At 40.9% G+C, this 26,436-nt stretch overlaps 1 protein-coding gene across 1 annotated transcript in view; it reads right to left on the bottom strand.

Annotated features, from left to right (window-relative positions):
• Positions 1-976: 976 nt before the first annotated feature.
• PLCH1 (phospholipase C, eta 1) overlaps positions 977-26,436 on the bottom strand; it is a 126,011-nt gene continuing 100,551 nt past the window's right edge. The window contains exons 11-23 of the mRNA XM_004682327.2: positions 25,996-26,157; positions 24,826-24,897; positions 20,150-20,241; positions 18,151-18,248; positions 14,648-14,827; positions 14,460-14,567; positions 13,344-13,468; positions 11,036-11,120; positions 8,717-8,863; positions 8,402-8,481; positions 7,012-7,071; positions 6,263-6,617; positions 977-4,005 (exon numbers count right to left, since the gene is read on the bottom strand). Of these exons, the coding sequence (XP_004682384.1) occupies positions 1,952-4,005; positions 6,263-6,617; positions 7,012-7,071; positions 8,402-8,481; positions 8,717-8,863; positions 11,036-11,120; positions 13,344-13,468; positions 14,460-14,567; positions 14,648-14,827; positions 18,151-18,248; positions 20,150-20,241; positions 24,826-24,897; positions 25,996-26,157 (3,618 nt within the window). The 3' untranslated portion in view covers positions 977-1,951. The remainder of the gene's footprint in view (positions 4,006-6,262; positions 6,618-7,011; positions 7,072-8,401; positions 8,482-8,716; positions 8,864-11,035; positions 11,121-13,343; positions 13,469-14,459; positions 14,568-14,647; positions 14,828-18,150; positions 18,249-20,149; positions 20,242-24,825; positions 24,898-25,995; positions 26,158-26,436) is intronic.

The following is a 26,436-nucleotide window of genomic DNA, read 5'->3' as shown; positions in this document are numbered from 1 at the left end:
TAGTATATGGTTTAGAAAGAACTAAACAAGCATCAAAATCAGAGTCAGACACAGCAAGGAGATTGGATTTATCAGAACAGAATTTTTTTTTTAAATATAAAGATCAGTATGTGAAAGGTTATGAGACCAACATCCCAGGTGCCAGCAGGTGTCTGCTGACCCATCACTTGGCACCAACCATTTATGTGATCACCAGGGCACCCAGGGGCAGGGTCGACATGCGAGCGTAAACCAAATTTTTAATTAAGAATACATATTCCGTCAAATCATCATGAGCAGCTAAATTCTACCCCATTGCAAATGAATTTCAATAGCATTACATCATGTCAAGCTCTTTTAAGACAAAGGTACTTTAAAAATAAGCCAAAGTGTAAGCATAAAACTTTTTTGGTGTCAGAACACCCAAGAAGACAAAATGCTTTGGATTCACTTAGGGGATGAAAACTGACCTCTTTTCCTATTACCACTACACTCCTACCCCAACCAGCAAGAAAAGGAAGTGCCAAAAAGAGGAAAAACCTCAGAATTAGGGAAAAGTTCAGAGTCGGGACCAAGTAACTGGGATTTGAGTACTTATGCTCCCACTTTACCCACACAAGCCTCAGGTTCTGCCAAATGCAGCGTCCTGCCTGCTTCTTCCAGCACATTCCCCCTCACCACCACCAAGACCAGAGTTGGGGTTTTAAACTCGAAATATACCAACAGGTAGAGAAACTCATTACATTGATTTCAAGTTACCTTACAAATACCTCTCACGCATAATGCAATAAACTGCCCTAAACTGCTGCTGAAACTTAATGTTGTAGAAGTCTCCTCGTTTGCTCTGACAAGATGAAGAGAAATATTTTCAAAGGCTGAGTCCCTTACCCGATAGTCATATCATGTGCTTCAATCGAAAAGAAAAAAAAAATCAGCCAGTGTTTAAAAATCTGCTTTAATTATATTTCCGTGAATTCCAGAAGAACATCGTTGCAGTTAATGTTACAAAAAAGCAAAGAGGGACATTTGAACATGCGATAAAAAATGGATTTGCTGTGAAAATAATGCATGTTGATACTAAAATAGAGTTACTTATCTCCCAGAAAGGAAGGGTTTCTTTTAATTATCTAGTCACTTGGATTTTATTATGAGAAAATATTTTTTTTTCTTGAAAGCTCCAATTTGTGCTATTATTACTGTTAGAGTCTAATGGAAAGTCTCTCATTCTGAAAGCCATTTGCAGTCTATCGTTTGATCTGCAAACTTAGTACAATAGCTTGGCAACTTTGTTCTTGTTACACACAAAGCCATTAGCAAAAATATGTAACAAAATTTATCTAAAGCAAACAACTTTGTCCTTATATACAGAAGTTTGTTTTATTCCTTACAACCTCAGCCTACACTAAAATGATTGGGTGTGGGAGGATCAACTACCAATCTCCTTGGCAGTTTTACTCTGCATGGATGTTGGAAAAGTCTTAAAAGGTACGGTACTTTAATCTTCATTTAACAGAGTTGTAAAAATAAATGCATCTGGGCTTCTCAACAAAGAAGGGAAACTAGGAAAGGTGAAAAAGGCTTTAGAGTAAATTCATCCCTTTGTCATTTGCAAAGTCTCTTAATTAGCTCAACAGAGAGTAGAAATGACTATATTTGTGACTATAATCTGAGGACAGAGTAAAGAGCATCCTGGCAAAACACGTACATTATAACCCAAGCTGCTAGAAGTTTCACATCTAGGGCATGCACACGTCATACCAATAGGTTTACAACTCAGGAGAGAAAGATGATAGTAGGTGGCAACTGTCACAGACCCTATATACAAACGCATAAACACATGGCATCAAAGGGAGACCGAAATACAAGTTTAAAAATACATCTTAAAGTCATTTCAAGTGCAAGGGCTATTCTTACTGAAAACTGACAATCTACAGGGTAGCTGTAAACAGTGAAAATGCAGCTTTCATGTAACTCACAGTCTCAAAAGAAAATAAATTTCCGGTTTATCATCATTACATGGCTCAGTCTGCAAAACTGAGTTATCGGAACAGAACTGGTCCAGGTGGCCGGCGCGCAGGGCAGCACAGCCCTCCGGGATGCCCCGACCCTCCACGCCTTTGGAACCCAGGTAGCCCGCGATGTAGGAGCCGGTGGAGTGCCGGGCGCCCAGGGGTGGGGGTGCGCTGGGCTTGCTCCGGAGAACCACTCCCCCTGTGTTGCTGGGGTTCACACCTTTTTGCTTGTTGGCTTCCTGCTTTTCCTTGGCACGACTGGCAATATTGCGTACTCTGCTCTGACTTCTGGATGACAACTTTCTGACCAGCGCCCTGGGGAACTGGTTGGCATCCTGCTTTGAATGCAGCATTTGACAGCCGTCTTCCTGGTCAAAGGACACGAGCTTCCGTAGCTGCTCTGTGAGAGCATCTGCAGGCTCCAACGAGTCTGTCTTCACACTCACAGCCTTCTTCTCTCGAGCTCCCGGGGTAACAAAGCTCTTACTGATACACTGGTACTTACTTTCAAAATTGCAAGCGATGTCCTCTGAAGTTAAGTCTCCCAGACTTTTGGATTTGCAAGGACTGGGTAGCTTCAGAACAGGTGGAGACGGCCGTGGGGACCACGGGGACCGTGTAGGTACAGGGACATGCATGTCTTTAGCACTAGACAGGGACACACAAATCTGGTTCATTTTTGCATCTGAATTTGGGACATGATTATGCACAAAGTCAGCACCCTGGTAGGCTAGGTGAGAAACACTTTGATGCTTGATTTCCGCAGTACTGGTAAACGTGTCAGGGGCAGAAGGGTGGAGAGTATCTTTGCAGTAACCATTTCTCAAGCCTCTTGGATAATGTTCCAGCATGTCCTGAGCAAACTTCAGTTTTAAAGGCGACACTAGATGGCTGGTACCCTCTCTCATATATTCACAAGTTGTTAGGGACAGATTTTCTGAGTCTCCATCCATCTCTACTAGGCTGCTCTCCCCAGAATTTAAGCAGAGAGTGGCATCAGCTCTGACATCTTCCAGTACCAAGTTGGTGGAAGAGGCAGGGCTGTGCTTCCTCGGCCTTTCCCAGTCTTTTCCATTGGTGGGGGTTTTTGGTGACCAGCAGTGAGGAGTATGAGAAAACATCTTGGACTTACCAGAACATTCGCCTTCTGGTTTCACGTTAGAGACAGTAGTACAGGCAGTTTCTTGAACAGCTGCATGTGTAGACTGTTCCAAGATCTCAGGAGCTGAGGACGCAGTCCGCTCCGGGGATAAACACAGCGGGGATGCCATGGATGTTCTCTGGGGAAAACTGTGCTTGAGGGCTAGGTCTAGGCCCCTGGTGGGCAAGGGGTGGTGGTGTGGTAGCCCTCCAGACTTCGAGAGAGGAGAAACAACGGGGAGGTCAGCCTGAGCACCGGTCTCATCAAACTGGCCAATCAGAGCTGAGATGGAGCTACCCACCTCATTCTCATTTGTTAAAGTGACATTATCAATTAGATGGGAAAGGTCGCTCTCCTGCAGAATTGCAGTAGAATGCAAATCGGGCACATCAGGGCAGAGGGCAGAGACATCTGACAACGAAAAGGATGTTGCCACGCTGCCCTTACCCCAATTTCCTCCTAGATTCTTGATCTCCAGGTTGCTTTGAGAAAGGATGCTTCCCGGTGTGCTTTTCCCCTCCACAAAGGTCCCAGCACTCCCATTTTCTTTGGCTGTCATAACACATACGTCCTGGGGTGGGTTCGCTGCAGGATGAAGAGCCACATGCTGCCGTGGTGGGAGGGGTTTGCTGGGGCTCTGGTTAGCCCGGTAGTCATGCGAGCCATTTGATTTGGGGCCCCTGCCCTGAGCACCTGGCACTCCCAACTCTTCTCTCAAGATTGACATTCTGGCAAGAGAATTAGCGGGTTCCCCTTGGCTGGTGTCTTTGTGGTGGAGAGCGCTAGAGGAAGAGGATAACTTTTTGCTGAAATTTGGAAAATGTTGATCTTTTATACTTGCCTTGCCTTTTCTTCTGCGATCCTTATCTTCTGCTGAATGAAACAAACAACATTTTAGGAGACATGCATCACTCTATGAAGGACCTGCCACACTCATGTTTGTCTTCAGACAGACAAATGGAGAATGTAAATCTGTTATACTGTGATAGCATATAATTATGGGCTGCATAGATTTGCAACAAAGTGTCTGAGTGATGAATAAATGGTAAAATAGATTGATAGGAATTTCACTGAAGCTTCTCTTTGAATATCTATTACATCAGCTAAGGATGTAATAGTCATTGCCAAAAAAAAAAAAATGTCAATGAGTTATCATACTTTTACAGTGAGGATTACCTTAAGTTGTTTCCTATTCAGATTTGTACTACACAGAAGCATGGCAATAAAAACAGAACAAAACAGCTCTGTTACAAAAAGCATTGTGGTACCTGCAAGCAAGATACTATAAGCGTTCAAAGTTAGATGTGTATTAGTAAAATAAAAACAAAAGATTCCACACATACCATTTTAAAAAACATTTTGCCATAGAATCTAATTTAACCAACAAGTTTCTAAGACAAGTTTCGAGGGTGCAGCAAACGCATTAAAAAAATCATTATCTGTTGATATAAAGAATGGTTCACCGATCTATGCCTTTGCTATTCGCTAACTTTTGGTTAATCATATTCTTGTTTTAAATATACAAACTTCATGTTACATTTCCCCCTAGAAGAGGCAGTAAGATATCAGGCACAGCAAAGAAAATTATTTTAAAAACACAGTTCGCAGTCATTTGGTGCATTCCACCCTGCTCTGTACAGTGCTGCCAGAAAAGTGGTTGTTTAGTTCTTTTCGATCTTAAAGAGTCTTTCAGTGCTTTTCGGCACTGAAATGCAAAAAAAAATTTTAACCTTTGATCAAATTTTTCCTAACAAAAATTTCTTCATCAGAAAAAAATGTGATATGCCCAAAAATTATAAAGAAAAAAATTAAATATTCTATGATGTCATCACTTATATCCTATAAGCTTTCAAGGATAGAATATTCTATGTTACCCTTTCTCCACTTAATCATTTTTTTCTACATTATAACTTACATCAATGCATGCTTAAGTCTATTGTTCCTTGTTTACTATAAATGTTTTATGATTGACTTAGACAACTGCTTTTTAAAGGGAGGAAAGAATCACCTTAGTAATGCTTTCTAACTCTCCTTACTAGTATTAACATCTTAATTGTGGTTGGTGTTAATAGACGATTACCAACTTTAATTGATTTTAGCTTTATTTTCCTCAGAATGGGATTTTAAAAATAGATTTTAAAACACATATTTCATCTCCTCTCTGACACACTATTGCAGAATTTCAAACTTTTAAACTCCCTTCTTCCATAAGACTTTCAAAGTAGGTTTGTCTTTCAAGAATATCTCATGAGTATCAGCAAAATCACTGAAATCAGGTCACATGATAGAAAAGAATTGTGCTAAAGGAAATAAGTATCACATCTTACTTGTCTGAAATCTGATTTAATTAAAACAGTATTTGGTGCGATGGCATCAAATGGACAGTTCTAGTACTTAAGTCAAACAAATCAGGCAGGGGAAGGAGTCAGCCATATCTGTTAAGAGCTCTTTGGCAATTAGCAAAGTTACTTCCTCTCTTCATCAAGTTTTTGATATGATGAAGCACTATGTTCCAATTAGAGATAAGGATTGGTCTTGCTGTTCTCTGTGTTTGAGGACCCTAAAACTGGACAACCTGTTTTCCCTGCCAGCACTCAGGGAACACAGAATGAGGCCACAGGAAACATCACCTGAGCTACCTCTTGATAATGCAGATTTCTCAAGTAAAGAAGGTGACTTGCTTTAAGCATCTGACTTTCCCTCTTTTTCCATAAACATGTTCAATGGTGGAAATACAGTTTATGGTGGAGAAAGAAATACAACTATAGTCCACCTCAGAACAATCTGGAGAAATGGTAAACGTGCAGAAAACTAAGACTTCAGCTCCTATGTTGTGAGTTTCACCACCACAAAGCATACCTTGTGGAACCAGTCTCCGAGCCCTCTTACCTGAAGACCCCATTATTTTTCATGCTTACGTCAGACTATAGTCTGAAACCAAATGTTTTAAGTGACTAGGCTATAGCTCTTTGACCACCCACCCCTCCAAGTGTAAACTGATCTAAAAGATGACATTAACATTATTTTTCGTTATATTTTACTCTGACTACAAAATATCAACCACATCATAATGGTCACCAGTGATGACTGTTAGAAGGGTTTATTCTTACAGGAACTAAAAGCATCTTACCCAGCGAATTTTCTTTCCCTTCGGTGTCTCTTTCGGTTTCAGATAGAGGCAGCGACAAAGCCCCTAGAAGACTTTTGTCCACAGGCATAGAGACAGGGCGTGCTTGCAAACTCCGTGGGGTCCTCCTTAGGACCCCGTCTTGGTCTCTTGTGGCCTCTGACACCGAATCCTTTATCTCTACCATTTCCTGGAAGCCCATTTTGCTTTTCTTTCTGCCTTTGGCTGGAGCGCTGGCCGTGCGTCTCAGAATCCTATCTCCAATTGAACGTTTCCGAATATAATGGGAACTGCCCTCTGAGGAAACATGCCTGGGATTCTTATTGAACAGTCCCTTCAGACCTTGGAGCTGTCTGTTCTGGAGACACAAAAGAACCAACCACAAGTTAAGCAAATGCCCTCATGTCAACAACTCACCTTTAAAATGACAGCTGTATGAAACATGGACACAAAACAAAAGTCCGCAGCCACTGGAGTGTATCCAAGCCACAGCACGCTGAACAAGGTCATGCATGTCCTCTCAGCCTCACTGTGTGAGGAAGGCAGTCTGCCACTTTTACGGCCACGCGCTCCCAGAGATGACAAGGTGGTAGGAGAAGTTTTCACAGTAAACACACGAACTTCAGCCACCTTGCAGCAACAGATGCATGTTTCAAAGTGGTAAGCAGAACATGGGGTGATAGAGCGCATGCCGCCATGACCACTTAAAGAGGAAATGCCAGCCAGAAGCAAGCACCATGCTGAGAAACTACCTTGGTAGCGCCTAGAAAGTGCAAGATAGTATAACTGGGGTTGAGTATTAGGGGACTCCACTGCAAGGGAAAAACAAACACAATGTAGGCTCATTCAAGAAGGTGGCACAGGTAAATACAAGAGAAAAATCGTATATGCGTCTGTCAACCTTTGCTTCCACTGTGTGTGATTTCTATGCATCCGAACCCAGATACCCCTTGAAAGTAACAAATTATGTGATTTATATGTGGACATTTATTTAGGAGAAAGAAACCCTATAGAACACTTTCTTTTACATATTTCACATCCAGCTTAAGTTTTAAACTAATTCTGTATTGTTTGTCACTCTGGCATGATAAATGGTAGAGATATTCGTTAATTGGCATTCCTAGAAATTCCAGATTCTTTTTTTTTCTCACTTACATTTCAATGTATTTAGAGGAAAGATCTTAACAAGTAGCAGAAACAGAAACTCAAGACTAAACATAGAAAATCATGGGTAAACTTCCTAACTTTTAGAAATTAGGATCCTTGCCCCACCACTCCTATAGAATGATGTCAGGATAAACATATACCCCTGAATTCTGACTGAACAGGACTAGCAACAACTAACAAAACAGTATTAATATTCACCATTATTTCTGAGCACTTCCTGTGTGCCAGGCAGCTTTCTAAGTCTTAATATTTATTTACTCACTAAACAGGTACTATTTTTATCCACATTTCTAGATGAGGAAGATAAGTCAGCAGGAATGCATGGACCCTGGGAGGGGAAGTCCCAGGTTACATGGGCTTCCTACTAAAGAGCACTAGGCCTTTCTGGAAACCCATGCCATGCTCTGACAGCCCTTCCAGATCACATCTGGTGCTGAAAATGCATTCCAGTGGCCCAGTGAGCAGCAGAGAGCCTACTGATCTGTAATGCTCAAAGGAACGTTATAGGGAAGAGAGCACTAGGAGAGAACTCAAACACATTTTTGTGATCTCTTTCTTTTTAGTCCTGTGGGTAGCTTTAAATTCATTCATGAGTTTTAGGTTTGCAGTTAAACACAATGGCACGGACTGAATGTGTCCTTTTGAGAACTGGCTGGGCTCACAGACTGGTCGGGACAGGTAATTCACTGCAGCCAGCTGGGTCCTTCTAGGAATTAAAATAAAATTCATCATTGAACTCTATTTTCATTGCTTTACCAAACAAATGATTGCCAGAGAAAATAATAGTCTTCTCAATTCTCATTAGCCCAGAGACCCCCAAAGGTAGAAGGACTGAGTGCCTACCCTACACCTCTGCTCGCTTCTTGCTGAAAGACAGCTTGTCAAGATTTATATTCCTTTCACGAGTCAGAAAATACCTTTACTAAGGCCCATGTCATTGTTGTGCGTAGCTTTAATTCCTAAAATCTTTCTCACCTTTCCATAAATTTCATTGATTGTTATGTGGACAAATATGGATGCTTCTGTCAATCCTTCCAAATAGACATGTCGATAGCCTAATACAAGCAGAGAGAGTAGTTTCCTTTTAGTTAGAATTGCATTTGGCTTCCACACGGGTGCAACAAAATTAAGTATCTGACTTTTTATCACAGTTCTTTACATTTTACAGAACACACAGACACACACCCACTGTCATGAACACATTTCATAGATCATGAATTTCACATCTCCTATCTTAAGTCTTCTCTGAAAATAATCTGCTCTAGAGAGGAAAGTCACTCCCATACTTACCGGGCACTAGGCTGCTGAAGGTCACCGTTCTTTGCCCAACGAAGTCTCGTCCAATAGGATCGTGGTCCCACACAAGAAACCGAACCAAAGCTATTTCTGGCATGTGCACTGTAAATGTCAGGGTTTCTTCCCACACAGGGTTAAATCCTCAGAGAAATAGGAAAAGAAAAGCAAATGACGTGGCTAAAAATGAATTGACAGCAACATCTGCAAAGCAGACAGCGAAATTACTTGCAATGGTTATTAAACTCACCAAGATGACCGAGCCACTCCAGGCTGTCTCACTGAAATAAAGATTTGGAGTTTACCCCATTGCTAGAAAATAATTGCTAAGAAAATTGCCTGTAAATTATAATATTAGTTCAAATAATTTCGGATGCAAAATTGCACGGCAGCCTATGCTCTGTTAGACATCACCCAAAATGTTTCAGTGGGCTTGAAAATTACCGACAGTGGTGATCTTAGAATAACATTTAACAAAAGCAATAGTCTCTCCCCACCTGTAGAGTCATGCTTCTCGCTCGCCATGGACCCACCTACTCTAATAATCACCTGCAGCATTTTTCTATGTGGTTTTGCAATCCTCTAATTAAGAGGTATATATTGCTGACTTTTAAGAATATAACACTTTTAAAAATTACACAAGCAGGCCCTCCCTGGTGGCACAGCGGGTTAAAGCACAGCACTGAGAAGCTAAAGCCACTTCCGCATGAGTTCGATTCCCGCCTGCCCCGGAGGAGATCCACATGGCGTGGCAGACCTCTCCTGACCCGCCCGCTGCTCCCCTCAGCAGTGTACTTCGTGGATCTGCCTGTTCTGCTCCCCACTCTGTCTCTGGTGAAGCCTCTCACTGCCCCTGAGCCTCTGGCCTGTACCCCAGTTCTCTGTGTAAAAATAAATAAATCTTAAAAAAAGAAAGAAAAAAAATTACACAAGCAACACAAGCTCATTTTTAAGTAGAAAATATAAATATTTATAACTCATTTTATAGTTGAGGAAGCTAGAATTCAGAGAAAATAATATACCCAAATTCATGCAATTAGTCACCGAGCCAAATTGCTACCACACTATTGATTTCCAGTTGCTTCTCATGATGCAAAACCTTAACACATGAAAGATGATACATTTTCATAGCTACCAAAGTAAATAGAAGAGATATATAATTCAATTCAAATTCCAAAAATCACAAAATAATTTCTTGCTAAACTTCTCTAAGATAAAATGATTATACACACTGATGAAAATTCAAGAGTCTGTGAATTTGGTTTCCCTTTCCAAAAATGAAAATGTTGTATTAAATGTATGCACTCAGAAATCACTGGCCACTTAATCTTATTAAACACCTTAGCTAATGAAATAATTATGGACTGCAAAATCACTGAGATACGACCATCCCTCATGAGAAAAGGTCATTTCTTTGTTAACTAAGTGATAACCTCCCATTTACTTCTGTGATTTAAAAAAAAAAATCTATTGTGCAGTGGTGGGGACACATTATATTGGAGGGTATCTTCTTAAAGCATATTGCTTCTTCAGTAATAGATTTGTGTTATTCACCAAATTACTTTCCGAGCACTTAGAAAAAGTCCTCTGCAGGCCTCTCTGGTCTGTTCATATAAAGACTGTCCTGAGTGGGCTGCACTTGTCTGTCGAGTTTTTCATGATCCAGAAAAAATGAGAATCATCTTCAAGACATGAAAAACTCTTTGAATGAGCACCATGAGGGACTCATGTCATGAAAACATATAATAAAATTATAATGAAGTCATTTGTCTAAGTGGAGCTTTAACTCGGTTCCCTTAAAATAACATTCACTCGGCCCTCCCTGGTAGTGCAATGGGTTAGGATGCAGCACTGCAAGCTAGCTGCAGCTGCTTTAAAGTGCGAGTTCGATCCCCAGCCAGGGAGGTGACCCACAGGTGCAGCAGACCTCTCCTGTCTTGCCTGCTGCCTGTTCTGCACCCCACTCTGTCTCTGGTGAATCCTCTCACCGCTCAGGAACCTCTGACCTGTATCCCAGTTTTGTATACATAAATAACTTTAAAAAAAAGAGGATGAAAAAATAATAATATTTATTCTTTTCACTAGAAAAAAAAAATGTGTCTCCAAAGGAAAAGTCTTGGAAGCCTACATTACAACACCCATGAAAACATACTATTCCTGTGTCCAATGTTTATTTTGCTTTATGTATTGAAAACTCTTCACGTAAATTCAGATGGCAATTATAGACTCAAGGGATTTGTTTCTATTCTATTTTACAGTGTAAATATTATGTCTAGAGTGTCCTGATTGGAAAGTGAATTCAGATTGTTCTCTTACCATTGTCATCCACCACACGGGTTTGCTCTTTACAGCAATCTACTGGCAACCCGATAATTTCAACTTCAACGAAAGGATCAATGATCTGTACACACAGAGGGAGAAAATTATTATAAAGGATCCATTTCTACACATGTATTAACTAATTTGAGAATATTGGCCAAAATGCTCACCCTTTACCAACATCCCATTTCTGACTTACCTACTAAGAAAGAGAAGCTGTACCGGGTGCAACAGAGTCAAATATATGTGGCAAGAATAAAAGCTGAATTTTTTTGCCTGTATCTACGTAGCTAAGCAAACTTTACACTGAGCTTACAACTCCATTTCAGTTGTATACACCCAACAGAAATGACAGCTGTTGTCCACACACGAATGTTTAGTGCCACTGTACTCATAACAGTCAAGCACTAGAAATAAACTGAATGACTGTCACAAACGCAATCGAAAAGTGATGGCATAGCCATTAAATGAATATTACAATGGAAAGGAACAAGGCTCTACTTCATAGCCATAATGTTGAGCTATCCAGATATGAGTCCACACCATAAAACCATTTACATAAAGCTTGAGACTAAGCATCTCATATTTATATATATAGTTGTTGCAGAAGTCGCAAAAGATCATCTATGTGTATCATAACTTCAAAACACTAGTAATATTGACCCTCCTCTAGATGCTGATATTTCTGTATTAATAGTAACAGGTACACATTTGTAAGTCACTTTTGCTTTTAATAGTCTGATAAGTGAATTTCAATATAATTGTTTCACTAGGTAGCCCACGTTACTTTATTTTAGGCATTTGAAAACATTAGGCAGAAAGAGTCCATAGCTCAAAAACAGTCATAATCTCCTGATAGCAAATGTATAAGCCAAGAAATAAAGAGTTGGATTTTATTTTAATTACAAAGACAGGCATCCCTTAAACATTTAAAAGATCACACTAACTTCACAGACTGTGTATTAATTACAAAGGCAGATAATACCAATATAATGAAAACTATGTTAAAGAAACCCCATTGTCCAGGTACCATCACGCTGCACGCATAAATGCCCTGCAGTTCCTGAGGGCTCCTGGAGGGCCAGAACAGTTTCCGGGCAGGGTTTCTGCCAAGTGCATTTATTCTGACTCTATCACATAGAGAAGCACAAAGACAGGAAGCAAACATCACAAAATTTTATAGTTTTGTTGGCGAATCTGGTGTTCATTTTACTATTAACAGTTTTTCTGAGGTTTAAAAAAATTTAAATAGAAATTTTTAAATAAAAAATTTTTAAATAGAAATCAATCTTCCTTTTTGCAGTCATTAAAACAAGGAAACACTTCCTGCTATTGCCACTTGTCCTTGCTTCTCAGAGAACAGAATGGAGATAGAGAGACCAGTCAGTGGGGTGGTCACTGCAGCAGGACTGACCAGAAAGGCAGAGAGGGTAGTGGTTCAGCTTAGGCTGGAGGCAGAGATGTCAGAAACGGTTCTGCCTGCAGCTCAGGCTTCCAGAGGTACGAGATGGATCCATATGATGCGGATAAGGGAGTACACAGGTTTGAGGCGCAAACTTTGGAAATGGCCACTGCAGAGAAAGGGGTGGGGGTTGACACGGGGGCTGTCGTGAGCACAAGAGGTCAACTAAAATTTGAGACCAAGAGTTTCTGGTCGTACCAAACTGCAGCCCACCCATGGGTGCAGCCCACCCATGCATACTCAAGATCTAGAAATGAATGTCTAACAGGCGAAACAGCAAGGAGACTGGTAAGAAATGGCCACGCTAGAGAAAGAGGCCAGGAGCAAGGAGGGGCTTTCAGGCAGGGGAGTGGTTCACACACCTGTCTTTGGTATCACGGGAAAGATAGAATTAAAGCCCTGGCAAAGAGAGGAAGCTGTGGTCACGGGAGACATTTTAAAATCATACTACAGAGCAGGGAGCAAATGATAACAAATCAGCGAGTGGCCCCAGGGAGAAAGAGGCTGATACCCAGCAGCAATGAGGGTCCTAGGAAGATGAGGAAGGAATGTGAATGGAGGTTAAGACATACTCTTATACAAGGTTTTATGAAGAATAAAACTGTTCTTCACTTCTCAATTATATCATTGCTATGTCAGTCTTGCCCTGGGAATTGGATGAGGCACATTCACATCCTGAAAATTTTCCAGTTAGTTGGTTAATAGGATGAGCTGAGATCAATGCTCATTTACACACACACACACACACACACATGCACACGCACACACACAGAAGAGGTGGAGAGTCCTGGAGACATTTCAGATGAAATGTAAACACAATCACAACAAACCAATTGAGCTTACCTCGCCTCGATCTCCAAACATGGAATCTGGAGGTTTGGGGAGCTGTTGCCCACTGATCACTTTGAGGATTAACTGCTTTTTGGGATTGGCAGGAAGTGGATCACCAGAGAAAGGGTTGAAAGTGCCTAAGCAGAGTAAAGCCTGGGTTAAATTCTAAGGTTGGGTAGCCTGGGAAACACACACAGGTAGACTGCTTAAGCTTGTAGAATAAAGCAACAGCAAATGTTGAATTAACGCAGTGTTTCTTAGAACTAAGTAATTATCACATAACTATCAGCCTGGCTTCTGCCTGAAGGCACCACCAGCTGGCATCTCTAGCTGTAGATGTCCTTAGAATCTGTGTTCCCAGAGGCCAGAGGAAAGGGCCGATTTGAAGTGTCTGCAATGTGATTATCAACCCTGCTAGCAAAAAGAGGAGCATTTGATTTCAATGCCCATCATGTAGAGCAATCATGCTGCCTGCCTCACCTAACCCACCTCAGGTACCAAGTGAATCTACCAGGAGCACAAGTGAAGTCAATGGAGTAAGACAGACGCAAAGCCTGAAGACATGAAGACACATCTGTCAACACTGTTTTTACCTGACCTGTCAAAAATCCAATTTGGAAACTTTTTCAGAGGACTATAATGTGTGAAAGCAATAGGAAGTTTTTTTGTTTTCTTTTCAATCTAACACTATATCTCTTTGCTTTTTTGGTTATCACTCTTGTACCTGGGAGACACTAAAAGGACTTGCTAAAGTTGTTACAGGTGATATTTTAATTTTCCCAGCACACTTCAGATGCACACTACCTAGGAGACAATATCTCCTCTCCATATATTCTGAAAGGGAGGGGGGTAGCAGCTATTTTAAGTAATGCTCAGAAACCATCACCCTGTGGCACTGGCTGTCTGGACTCAAAGCATTGCTTTCCATGTCCCTCTTTATAATCACGGCCCAACAGAGAAAATTCTAAGCTCTGAGCTACCCACATATTAAACAGGAGTGACAAGAGTTCTAATTACTATTCCCACACCTTAACCAAGCTTTTGTCTTAAGTCACAATGCAATGCACCCAGAGAACCCGGTCAACGTGGTCCCCTGCACTCTGCCACCACTGCGTAATGAACACGCACCTTTGCACATGGGCTGGGGTTTCAGGACGTAGCCACAGTTGCCATTTGTCTTGAATTTGGCTCGGTTTAACTGCATCATTCGCCCTTCAGACTGGTAGTTGAGTGCCACTGTGCCAATGCAAAGTTGGAGAATTAGGGAAGGCAGCTAGTCAGGACCCCCAGAACCCTCCGAGACGGGGCTCACGTACCCAGCTGGCAGCCTGCGTTCCAGTAGGGCAGGGGGTTGAAGTTACTGGAATCGATGCGGTAAGCAGAAGGGTAAATCCTCGTGAGCTGCCTTTGGTTGTAAATCATGAACTGTTCCGATTTCTGCTGAACTACCTGATGTGCTCTGGTCTCACTGAATGACAACACGTTCCCCGTGGTTCCTAGTAGTTAAAAATAAAAAAGTGAGAAGACAACAAAGCACCACTCACACAAGACTTTGTCAGATGACAGAAATGGTAAGAGAGCAAAAGTTCAATCCAATCAGACTAGGGGCAGCTCCTGGCCAAGAAAGACCTGCAGCATTCTACTCTTGGGACTCTTTTAGCCACTTGAGGCCAAATCAGAGTGGTGTTTTGCTAGATAACTGCCCAATTCTGGGCCTCGTGTTCTGGGCCCCAGGAATTCAATAATCTCACTAATTCATGTTTATTTGACTAGAATGAAGAGGGCTGTTAGAGAAATTATTTTCTTTTTAAAAATTTACTTATTTATGCACACAAGAACTGGGGTATAGGCCAGAGGTTTGGGGCTGAGAGGATTCAGTAGAGACAGAGTAGGGAGCAGAACAGGCAGATGCACTGAAATACACTGCTGAGGGGAGCAGTGGACAGGACAAGAGAGGTCTGCTGCACCATATGAGTCACCTCCAGAGCCGGGGATTGAACTTGTGCTAAGGGCTGCAGATAGCTTCATAGTGCTGCAATTTAAACCACTGCATCACCAGGAAGAGCCCAAAGTTATTTTCTAAGTACATAATTCAAACAATATCTCTGCCAATGATCTAGAAACCTATAGAGAAATAAAACTATCTTCAGGATTTATCCCATGCCTACATGAATGGAAGGCATTCATCTCAAAGCACACATGGAACACATTATCCTGTAGCATCCAGGGCCCGAGAAAATGAAGGAAAAGGACCAACTGCCATATAAGAAAATCTGAGTTTTAAAGTTGACTTGATTAGAATTGTGGGGCTAGTCAAACAAATGCTGTTTAGGAGAAAAAAATAATAATAATGGAGAAAAGGGTTCTAAAAGAGATTTTTTTTTAAAGTTTTAGACGCAAGTAAGCATCCACCTAGCTAGGCTTATAAATAATGGGGAGAAATATAGAAAACTGGGAAAAAGCAAAAAATCCAGGAAGCCTCTACCAGAGTTTCCATTTGAACCTTCACCAGGAGGGGTCAACCCAGGGTCAAGGAAACTGCAAGTTTGGGGGTCATGATGGAGTAAATCTTCAAACATTTAATCTCCTATCCGTCTCTCCAAACCCCAAACTACAAGGCTCCACCCCTCCCACCATTTCACTTAACATTCATATATGATCCCTAAAACAGCCAACCATATGCCCTGCTGGAAAACTTTTGCTAAAGACTCAGACGTGCCCAGAGTCTCTCTGTAGCGCGCACTGTGACCACCTGGGCACAGCTGACCCATGGAGGACGGCTGTGGTCTCCAGACTGTGCATGCTTGTCAGCGCCTCCTGTCCCCAGCAGCATGTACCTTAGATATTAAACACTTGCTAAGTGAGTAGAGCTGGAATTAGACACAGTAGTAAATCTAAGTGGGACACAAAAAAATTGCGAATTACACTTTTTCATCTGATTGTGTCCTTCACATAGCTGCTTTCCTTAACATATTTTATTGACATAACTGATTGGCATAGTTTACATATCTGAAGCATATCAAATGTGGTCTTACTTGCAGATTTCAATGTGGAATGCTTTGAGATAGGAGAAAATATACACAGTATTTCTGATGAGCCATGAACAGATGGAAGAGGACTATATTATGTATTATGTCTTCTCTGTTCACATAATATAAACATATTGTCATTAAGATGCTGCTGCTATCTATATACACAAAACATGAAACCATCAACATGAAAGTCCACATGTCCAACAACATTGAATGCAGCATTATTTACAACAGCTAGGACATGTGAGCAGCTAAATGTCCACCAGCAGAGGACGTGATCTATTACAGAATAGAATGGAATATTACAGATCTGTAAAAAAGAAGAAACACAGCATTTTCAACAAAATGGAAGAAATTTGAGAGAATTATGTGCAGATAAGTTAGAAAGATAAAAACAAATATTGGACATTTACACAGCAGACAACTTGATAAAGTAAAACACCTTCTAAAACTAGTGGACATCAATAAACATCCTGAGGACTCTGAGGTTGAGGGAAGAGACAAAGGGCTAAAAGGATGACGGTGAGGGAAAATAAAGATATGAGTAAAGAAGTATAATAGAAAAGTATAGATGACCTAGCTAATTAGACACATTGAGTATTAATAGAATGGGTTTGCTTTGCATTAGTATGAGGCAAGCAGTATCTATTATTTATTTTACTTCTAAAAAGAAAAAAAAAACAAAAGACAAACATTTGAAGTTCAAAAGCTAAATAGTACTCAATATTATTTCCCATTAATCTAATATGATTATGATTTCCCAAGGTATTTACTAGAAGTGACATTCCTCTAAACCAAAAAGAGTTTTAATGCCATTAAACCCCTTTCTGCTCTTATTTTCAAGCGTGGGCAGTTACTATAAGAACGTGTTGCTCATTTGCAATAAGAATCCAACAATTTGTTATATTCTCACTTGCAAAATTAGTTCAATTTTTTTTTATAATTATTACCATTTAAAGAAGGAACCAGCCTCAAACGGAAGTAAATCTGCAAATATTAAGATGCAAGTATAGAATGAGGGGAAAGAGGGAAATCTGAGGGGAGAATTCTGGTAGTTTGTGAGGCCATACGACTCACTACAGTATTGGTTGGCCTTCACTATACTTGTTGAAAACCAAAAAGAGATTTTGGCTTATATTTTGTTTCTACTAAAATTAAAATTAGGTTGGAAAATCTCATGGCCACAGTTTATTTCTTTAACAATTCACCACTAAACAACAGAAATGAGAAAGGAAGACTGAGGGAGGGGAAGAAGCAACTAACAGAAAAGTCCAGGTTAAAACAATTATGATCAGAATTTCTCAACCAATTGAGAGGTGAAAAAATGAAGAATATGTCAATATTTCTGAATTTGTTGTTCATTAAAATTTCATTCTGTTCAATGATTTTCATCAAAGGTAAAGTTTCCTTTTATGGGTCATTACAAGGTGCTTTTTGACCCAGATAATTTCTTCTTTCTTCAGGGCATTTATACTTGGAGAGGCCATCTGTGGCCCAGCCATGTGGCCAGATCAGGTCTCCACAGCTAAGCACGGGGGAAGATGTCACGCCAATACATTTGTCTTTCTGTGAGAATCAGTCTTCTGCCCCATATAGGAAATGTCCCTGAACTCCACAGTGACAACAGCACAGTAACCAACAGAGCCCTTCACATGATGTACCACCAGTCAATTTCCCGACACTCGAGTTGCTTTCTCCACAATTCCAGAAACGTGTGCTAATGGTCTCATTAATAAGAGACTAACATTTGGCAAAGATGAGGCCATTGAAAAACACTCAGTGCTTACCGTCATCCACAACATCCTGGGCAGCCACTGAGTTCATGTAGATCACCAAGTCGGACAGCTCCCGGCACAGCTTCATGGTTTTCCTTCGGCGACCCAACCTGCAGGAGACACACCCAGACTCGTGACATTTTAAGGCTGGAAGAGACAGGTTTTTGGTTACTCACCCCTCCCTACCCACCTGCAATGAAGCCAGGACCAAAACCCAAGTGTGATGTTCCACCACAGTGATTCTCTTTTAGAGGTATAATTAATTTTTATTTTCTCCTTTACATTATTTCTATATTCAACTTTCTTAAACCACTCCTAAAATCCCTTCCACAACTTTACAAATTCTCTTACCACAGTTAAATTGCTCTACAGATGACTACATTCCTTTTACATCACACTTTCCTCCTCTAAGGGGACATGTATCTATCAAAATCTCCAGCTCTTACCAAGGAAGAACATATTAAGAATGAGAGTGATAATAGATTTATTCCCTGGTGAATATTTATTCAGTACTGATTAAAGATAAGACCAAAATCCTTATCCTAATCATACTTAAATATATCCAATAAATGGGCTAAGGGAAAAATAAGACAATTCATTTACTCATGAATATTGACAGGTCTAAAAAATTATGGCTAAGGATCTCCCTGGTGGTGCAGGAGTTAAAGACAGAGCTATCAAAATATCAAAGCCACTGTAGCATGAGTTCAAATCCTGGCTGACCAGGGAGCTGACCCAGAAAGTACAGCAGACCTCTCCTGACCCGCCCGCTGCTCCCCTCAGCAGTGTGCTTCGTCAGTCGGCCTGTTCTGCTCCCCACTCTGTCTATGTTGAATCCTCTCACCCTCCCACACACACCTCTGGCTTACACCCCAGTCCTGTGTGCATAAATAAATAAATTTTTAAAAATTAATAGTAAATACTGGTGGTAGTGGGGGCGGGGGGGTACAGGGAGGAGCAGAAAGCACTGCAGATCATGGTGAAGGACTTCAGTGCTTCAGTGGTGGGAGAGCTTCAGTGACCACGCTGGGGGAGAAATCCTATACTCTCAAAAGATTGATAAGGATGTAAAACAATAGTACTTCAGGGCCCTCCCTGGTGGCACAATGGGTTAAAGCACAGCATTGTTAAGGTATCAGCAGCCACTTAGGCACGAGTTTGATCCCCAGCCAGGGAGTTGACCCACATGGCCCAGCAGACCTCTCTTGACCCACCTGCTGCTCCCCTCAGCAGTGTATTTCACTCTATCTGCCTGTTCTACTCCCCATTCTGTCTCTGGTGAATCCTTTCACTGTCCCCACTCTCTGACCTGGACCCCAGTTCTATATGCACAAATTAAAAAAAAAAAAACCTTTAAAAAAAAAACAATAGTACTTCATAAATTAATGGGAAGATAGGAATGTGCCTTCTGTATCGTATGATTAGGAAACTCTATAACTCCTGGTGAGAATCTAATTTGGGGAAGGCTAATGATTATAAAGCAGGATGTGGTGAGGTCATTTTACTCATCCTAAATTCTACTGGCGATAATGAAGAAAACAGCAACTAACATTTTTGAGCACTTCGTTAATTGCAGTAGGATTTACCAGGCTGAGTAGATAAATCCCTTTAAGCCTTACAATGACCCTAAGAAGTTGACAGAAAAGAGGTGTCTAACTTGTTCCCAGTTAAAGGCAGTAAGCGGAAGAACAAAGTTCGAAGCGTGACTGATGTCTGATTCGTGGCTCTTAATATCATTAGCACGTATTGGCTCCTTCTGTCGCTGGGGAACAGCCTCTGTACCCTGGCCCCTGCCTCTCTGAAGATGCCTTTCCCTGCCAACTGCTACAGCTGGCACTCCGTAGGAGTCCCCTACCTGCATTATCATTTCACTCCCAGTTATCTGCGCACACCTGCTAACCTGAACACCGCCTCGTGGTCAGATTCTCCTGACAGGACCAACTAGAATTCGCACACTGGGAGGCGAGTGGCCCCAGACACCTGATGGAGCACCCAGGAGAGGCGTTCTTACCTGTAGAGCTGGCCGGCTTCCCTGCCAGGAGTCTGCTGCGCCTCCTCCTCATCATCAGTACTGTAAGATTTAGACCGTGACTTTGTGGTTTTCTGCAAGAAAAATCCCAGGAAAGGGAACAACATAGTCACTGCATCAAGTATCTACAACATTCAAAGAATGGACCGGACTTTAGAACACACACAAAAACTAACTTGGAGGAGAAAACTGAGCAAATAGTGTAGCTTACCACTCCACAAATAACAAGCATCTAGCCATAATTATATTAAAATATAAAAAAGGTAGGTTTCATGTTCTAAAACTGATCTCTAAGCCACTAAATGATGAAAGTCCTCATTAGTGAGCATTTAAGGTTTCTATAAAGGTTTGGTCAAAATTGTGATTATCTATTTAAATGATTATAAGGGATAAGATGTCCTCATATTGGATTCTCACGATTCCTATTGACTTATAAAAGGTAGATTTAATTTAAAAAGCAGCAAGTTTTTTTTTTTTTTTTAAGATTTATTTGTACATACAGAACTAGGGTACAGGCCAGAGGTGCAGGGGTGGTGAGAGGATTCACCAGAGAAAGAGTGGGGAGCAGAACAAGCAGATCGATAAAGTGTACCGCTGAGGGGAGCAGCGGGCAAGTCAGGAGAGGTCTGCCGCGCCCTGTGGGTCACCTCCAGAGTGGGGATTCAAACTCATGCTGAAGTGGCTTTAGCTTCTTAATGCTGTGGCCCTCCCTAGTGGCGCAGCGGGTTAAAGCACTGCACTAAGAAGCTAAAGCCAACTTCCACATGAGTTCGATTCCTGCGTGCCCGGGAGGAGATCCATATGGTGTGGCAGACGGCTCCTGAAATGCCCGCTGCTCCCCTCCTCAGTGTACTTCATAGATTTGCCTGTTCTGCTCCCTGCTCTGTACCTGGTGAATCCTCTCACCCTCTGCATCTCTGCCTGTACCCCAGTTCTGTATGAATAAACAAATAAATCTTAAAAAAAAAAAGCAGCAAGTTTTTAATGAATATCTACCAACCTTGCTTTCGATCAGTATGCTTTCAAATGACTAATTTAAAAATGTTCTTTTGACATTTTGCCCTTTGTTAATTTCTAAAAGCAGAATAAAAATTGTTTCCCACAGGATGAAGCTGAAAGGCTACCAGACAAAGCTGCTCTCTTCTGGAGGGATTAGCTGTTAGACAGAAAACCTTTTAGGAATGATGTGGTTTCATCCCTTCTATACTGGATATAATCCCAATATTTGGCAACTACATACTAACAGAAAACCCTACCATCAAAAATAAAAGCTTCCACAAACAAAGGTAAGATGTTCAAACAGCGGCCTTTGGACATTTGGGGAATGCGGCTTAGAAAGGAAAATGGACCCCCACCTCCACATGACCACAGGTCATGTCAGCCTCCACGGGTTCTCATACTTAAAAATAAAAAAAAGTCACACTTTAGTATAAATATATGGACACTACTGCACTGCCACTGTGGTGTCAATTTTATCTGGAAGCTTCTCTGGTATTATTTATGCCTCAGGCACTTCAGTGAACATGGAGTGGAGACCCTGGCATAGCCTCTTTAGGCTATATTCTGTTTTATAAAAGGCAGGATAGTAACACATTTTTAAAAATCATTATTAATGTCTTGATAATTAAAAGTGGTAAGATGAAAAGCATTCTGTAAGCGATATAACTTTCAACTTACAGTACTATTAATATTTTCAAAAATAATCTATAAATAGTGGGCATTCATCCTCTTAACTTGAGGCAGGGTAGTTAAAGCCCTCCTTTAAAGGTTTACTTTAGAAAATAATTCAAGAGTAATTTTAATCAAGAAAGAAATAAAGAACATTTTCACTTATGGTTAGTAATTTGAGGTATCACAATAATAAATCTGGCTTGCTAAAACGTATTTCTTATATTAAATGTAAAAAGTAGAAATAAGAAATGGATCACCAATGACAGATATTTGGAGAAATGACATGTTTTTATCATATACTTTTGACAACCGACTCATGGTTAAAGCACCACAGAGTCAATTTTTCGTCTTACTTTACTTTGATGTTTTGCATATTTGGTGCCTCAGTGTGGCATAACTGTCACATAAAGATGGCATAACTGTCCATTATGAGGATGAATTATGGCTTACTTAAGCAGTTTTTATGGATGAACATTGGGCTTCTTTTCAGTTTTTTACTATAATGGTTATTTTCCCCAACATTCTAATAAACTATCCTCTTGATGGGGAAAGACATTCCAGCTACAATACACCAATCTCGTGCAAAGTCAACCATCTAATAATTGATGTCTTATAAATTATGTTTTACCTTTACATTGATATAACACACATTTGGAAAAGTACAGCAATCTTAAGAGCACAGCATGACTTTGCAGAAAGTGAAACCACCGATATAAGAAAATGGAGTATTAACCTGCTCCCAAGACCTCTAATTTTCCTATTCAGTCATTACCTTCTCCCCAAAGGTAAGTACTGCTCTGAATTTTACCCCATAAATTGAGTTCATTTATAACAAGGTCCAAACCAACTATATATTCTCTTGAGACTTATGATTGCAGAGTTGTGCAGGTATAACTTTGTCATCCTCAATGTTGTTAAGTATTCCCTTATGTGAAGGTGCTGCAACCCCTAGCCATTCTAATGTTTTTGGCTTTTTTTAAAGACTTATTTATTTAAATATGCATATAAGAACTGGGGCTCAGGGTAGAGGTGCTGGGAGTGAGAGGGTTCACCAAAGACAAAGTAGGGAGCAGAACAGGTGGACTGACTGAAATGCACTGCTGACGGGAGCAGCTGGTGAGGTTTGCTGTGCCATGTGGGTCACTTCCCTGATCGGGGATCAAACTCTTGCTGCAGTGGCTATGGACAGCTCCACCGTGCTGCACTTTAACCCATTGCACCACCAAGGAGGACCCTATCTACTCTAATGTTGACAGACATTGAACTGTTCCCTGTGTGCACAATGACATATCAGGACATATCATGTCATGACATTGTCAAGCATACCAGTGAAACTCAGTCATAGTGCAGAGTGCATCCTAGTGGGTAGTGTGAACCAGTGTACCAAAGCAGCTGGGCAAATGTACATTCCTCTTAGAGAATCTAGAAGTTCAAGTTGTTCAGCATCGTCAGTAATACTATTCGTGCTGTCACTTTCATACTTGCCTCTGTGGTTGGTACATCTGAAAGTTTGCCTTCACTTCACAGTTTCCAGAGATCTGATATGGTCAGCAGCTTTTTCATATTAGCCAATTGCCATTGGGATATTTTCTTTTGTAAATTGCCATTTAAGTCTTTTGTCTATGTTTTCTTAAATTTAGACAGTCTCTGTCTAAATATGTAGAAAGCTTCATATGTTCAGGATATAAGTCCTTTGTTGTATATGTGTACTGAAATATTCTTCCCTCCACCAAGCAACCCAATTATGCTGTTGGTGGGAATGTAGCTGCTGCAACCATTATGGAAAGCAATACAACTTAGCTCAATCAAAAAGAGAGGAAATATTAGAAATCCCACCCGTAGGCAGACAGATATCTAAAAATACAAAACCATCAACACAGAAACCCATGGTTTCCACAAGGTTCACAGAGCATTATTTACAATAGCTAGGAAAAGGAAACAGCCTCAATGTCCATCAGCAGACGACTGGGTCAAGATGTGGTCTACCTGCCCCAGGGAGTATTACACAGCCATAAAAAAGGATGAAGTGTAGCTTTTTCAACAAAGTGGAGGCAATTTGAGAGGATTATGTACAGCAAAGTAAGTCCAAATGATAAAAACAAATTCTGGACGTTTATAGAGTAGACAACTTGGTCACATCAAACAGTTTCAAAAATCGGTCGATATCAATAGACATCTTGAGGACTTTGACATTAGGAGGGATGGGAAAGGGAAAGACAAAAAGGGATATAATCAATACAAGAGATGATTAAAAATATATAACAAATTATTACATGGTACCAAATTCAAGGGGCACACTTCCCTCATCTCATTTCATTATTTTATTGACCATCTCTGCCAGGCAATTTATTTGGTTACTAGTATGTGATGGTTCCCAAAATCATCTGTAATTTTATCCTAATTAAACTCACAGCTTAGAAACAAGGAAATATATTAATTAAATTATCACAATATTTAAATTCATCACAGGAAAGTTACAGAATACATTGTGAGTATAAAATAAGAATTGGTAAAAGTCAAAGAGCTAATCTGAAAGAGAATTAGGATCACAACAAAAAAGTGTTCCAGGCAGAGGAAATAGCTGCTAATATGACCAGGACATTGGGGGGAAAATAAAATAAAAAAGTAATTCAAGAACTTCCATTGGGAAGTGATTCAATTCAAAGAGGTACCTAAGGGTTGTCACTTACCATTGAAAAGCAATTAATTAGCACATTAAAAACAAGAAAAACTCCCACCCAGATTGATGAAACACAACTGATGACAATAAAAACTTTCTAAAGGCAAAAAAAATCATAATATTTCTGATATTTTTGATGAACAAATGTTCTTAACTTTTTAAATAATAAATTTATCAACTATTTCCTTTGCTGTGATCCTGCTAAACTAGCATTGGTTATTCTAAGATCGTGATGATATATTCTTCTGTTTCCTCCCGGAATCAATCCTTCAGTAAATTATGCACATTTATCATTCTTAATTCATACCTTATGTTTTCCAAAATTGGTCATGAGGGATCGTCCATGTGATTTCTTTACACTTTCCTTCACATCCGGATGCTGAGTAAATAAAGAATAATCATTCTTCTTTTGGATTTTCCTTAGTTCTGGAGAAACACCCGGGGGACACTGTCCCCATCTGCCGCTAGGTGGGGAACCAAGCGGTCCCACTCACTTGCTCCTATTCCACTCTACCATTGCCCCAAAGGTAGCTGAGGCCACCTTGAGAGGTGGGGGGGGCGGAGAACACACTGGCATTGAGAGGCCTGGTACCTGCCAGGAGACACAGCTGTCAACAGTTCCCCAAAGCTGGGGTCAGGTACCTGTCGGTGAGCCTGGCTGGGCAGGGCCCTTCATGCCTGATCACAGTGCAGGGCGTATGAATTCAAAAGGCCTGCGTGGGGATAGGCCACTTTCAGTGAAAAGCAGGCTTCATTTAAAAATGGAAGGAATATTGCAGGCAGAAGGAACAGAAGACAGCTGAGGCATCTGTAGTAACCATGGAAGTCGATGTGTCAGCGAGTATGGGGGAATTTGAGGGTAGAGGTGCAGGGAGACTGCACTGATGCAAGTTCCCTGGAAGTGTGCTCAGAGTGTAATTTATTCCATGGGTAATGGGAAGCCACTGAAGAATTTTCCACAATGGAATGAAGTGGCCTGCTTTGCATTTTTAAAGCATCTTGCTGACCTCAGAGTGGAGATTAGATGGAAGGAGGGCAGGAGAAATCAAGGTAAAACGGACACTGGCCTAGATTAGGGCACAGCATGGAGGGGGAAAGTGGACACACAGGAGCCGTGGGTAGGAAGTATGGTCGCCCCACAAGGAGGCTGACTGAATGTTGGGGGAGGGGACTCACGGTGGCTCTTTCCTTATCTGAGCCACATAGGGAAGATGGGGGTGTGGGGGTTTGAGTACTGCATTTTTATTCTGGGGGTGGGGGGCCCAGTCAAGCAGTATTAAGTCATTTCTACCCCAGCCATCCACTTTTAACTATTTCTCACATCATTTTGCTATAGCTCTTTCTTTCTTTCCCCATCAACACGGGAATAGAAATGGAAGAAGCTTGGAGAGGCATTTCGCAGTTGAAAAATGATCAGACACAAAGTATTAGGTGCTTTCCTTCTACCAAAGGACAAGCACAAGAGGGAGTTGAGTACCTGTTTCAGGTGTGCATTTAAGCCCTCATGTGTGGCCTTCAATAGTGCCCTCACTGTGAAACTATCAGCATCTTCTTTGTCTCGAATCTGAGATTCTTTCAACAGGGACTCCAGTTTTTTCCTTATGAAAGATTCCACCTGATGCTCAGTGGTCCCATTATTCTGCAAGGAATTAAACAATGGAAATTATTTCCCAGAGAAACACAATCACTGGAACACATCCCCTAAGCCAACATCCCTTCTGTAATTTGATTATCTCTCAGTTACTTGTAAGAAGTATACTGTTCTGCATCCCCCAAGCATACACCCCAACCCCATAATAATGACAATGATCACTATGACCGAGTTCAACCCTCAAGAACCTTGTAAAGTCTGTATTTCTGTTTCAGGGATGTAGAACCTAGAGCTACTGAAATTAAGTAAGCTGCTCAAGTTTTAAAA

This window comes from Condylura cristata, unplaced genomic scaffold (genome assembly GCF_000260355.1).
Source record: "Condylura cristata isolate star-nosed mole 26May11 unplaced genomic scaffold, ConCri1.0 scaffold00014, whole genome shotgun sequence".
Taxonomy (NCBI): domain Eukaryota; kingdom Metazoa; phylum Chordata; class Mammalia; order Eulipotyphla; family Talpidae; genus Condylura; species Condylura cristata.
Note: the sequence above shows the minus strand (reverse complement) of the source record. Positions and strands in the feature narration are given on the sequence as shown.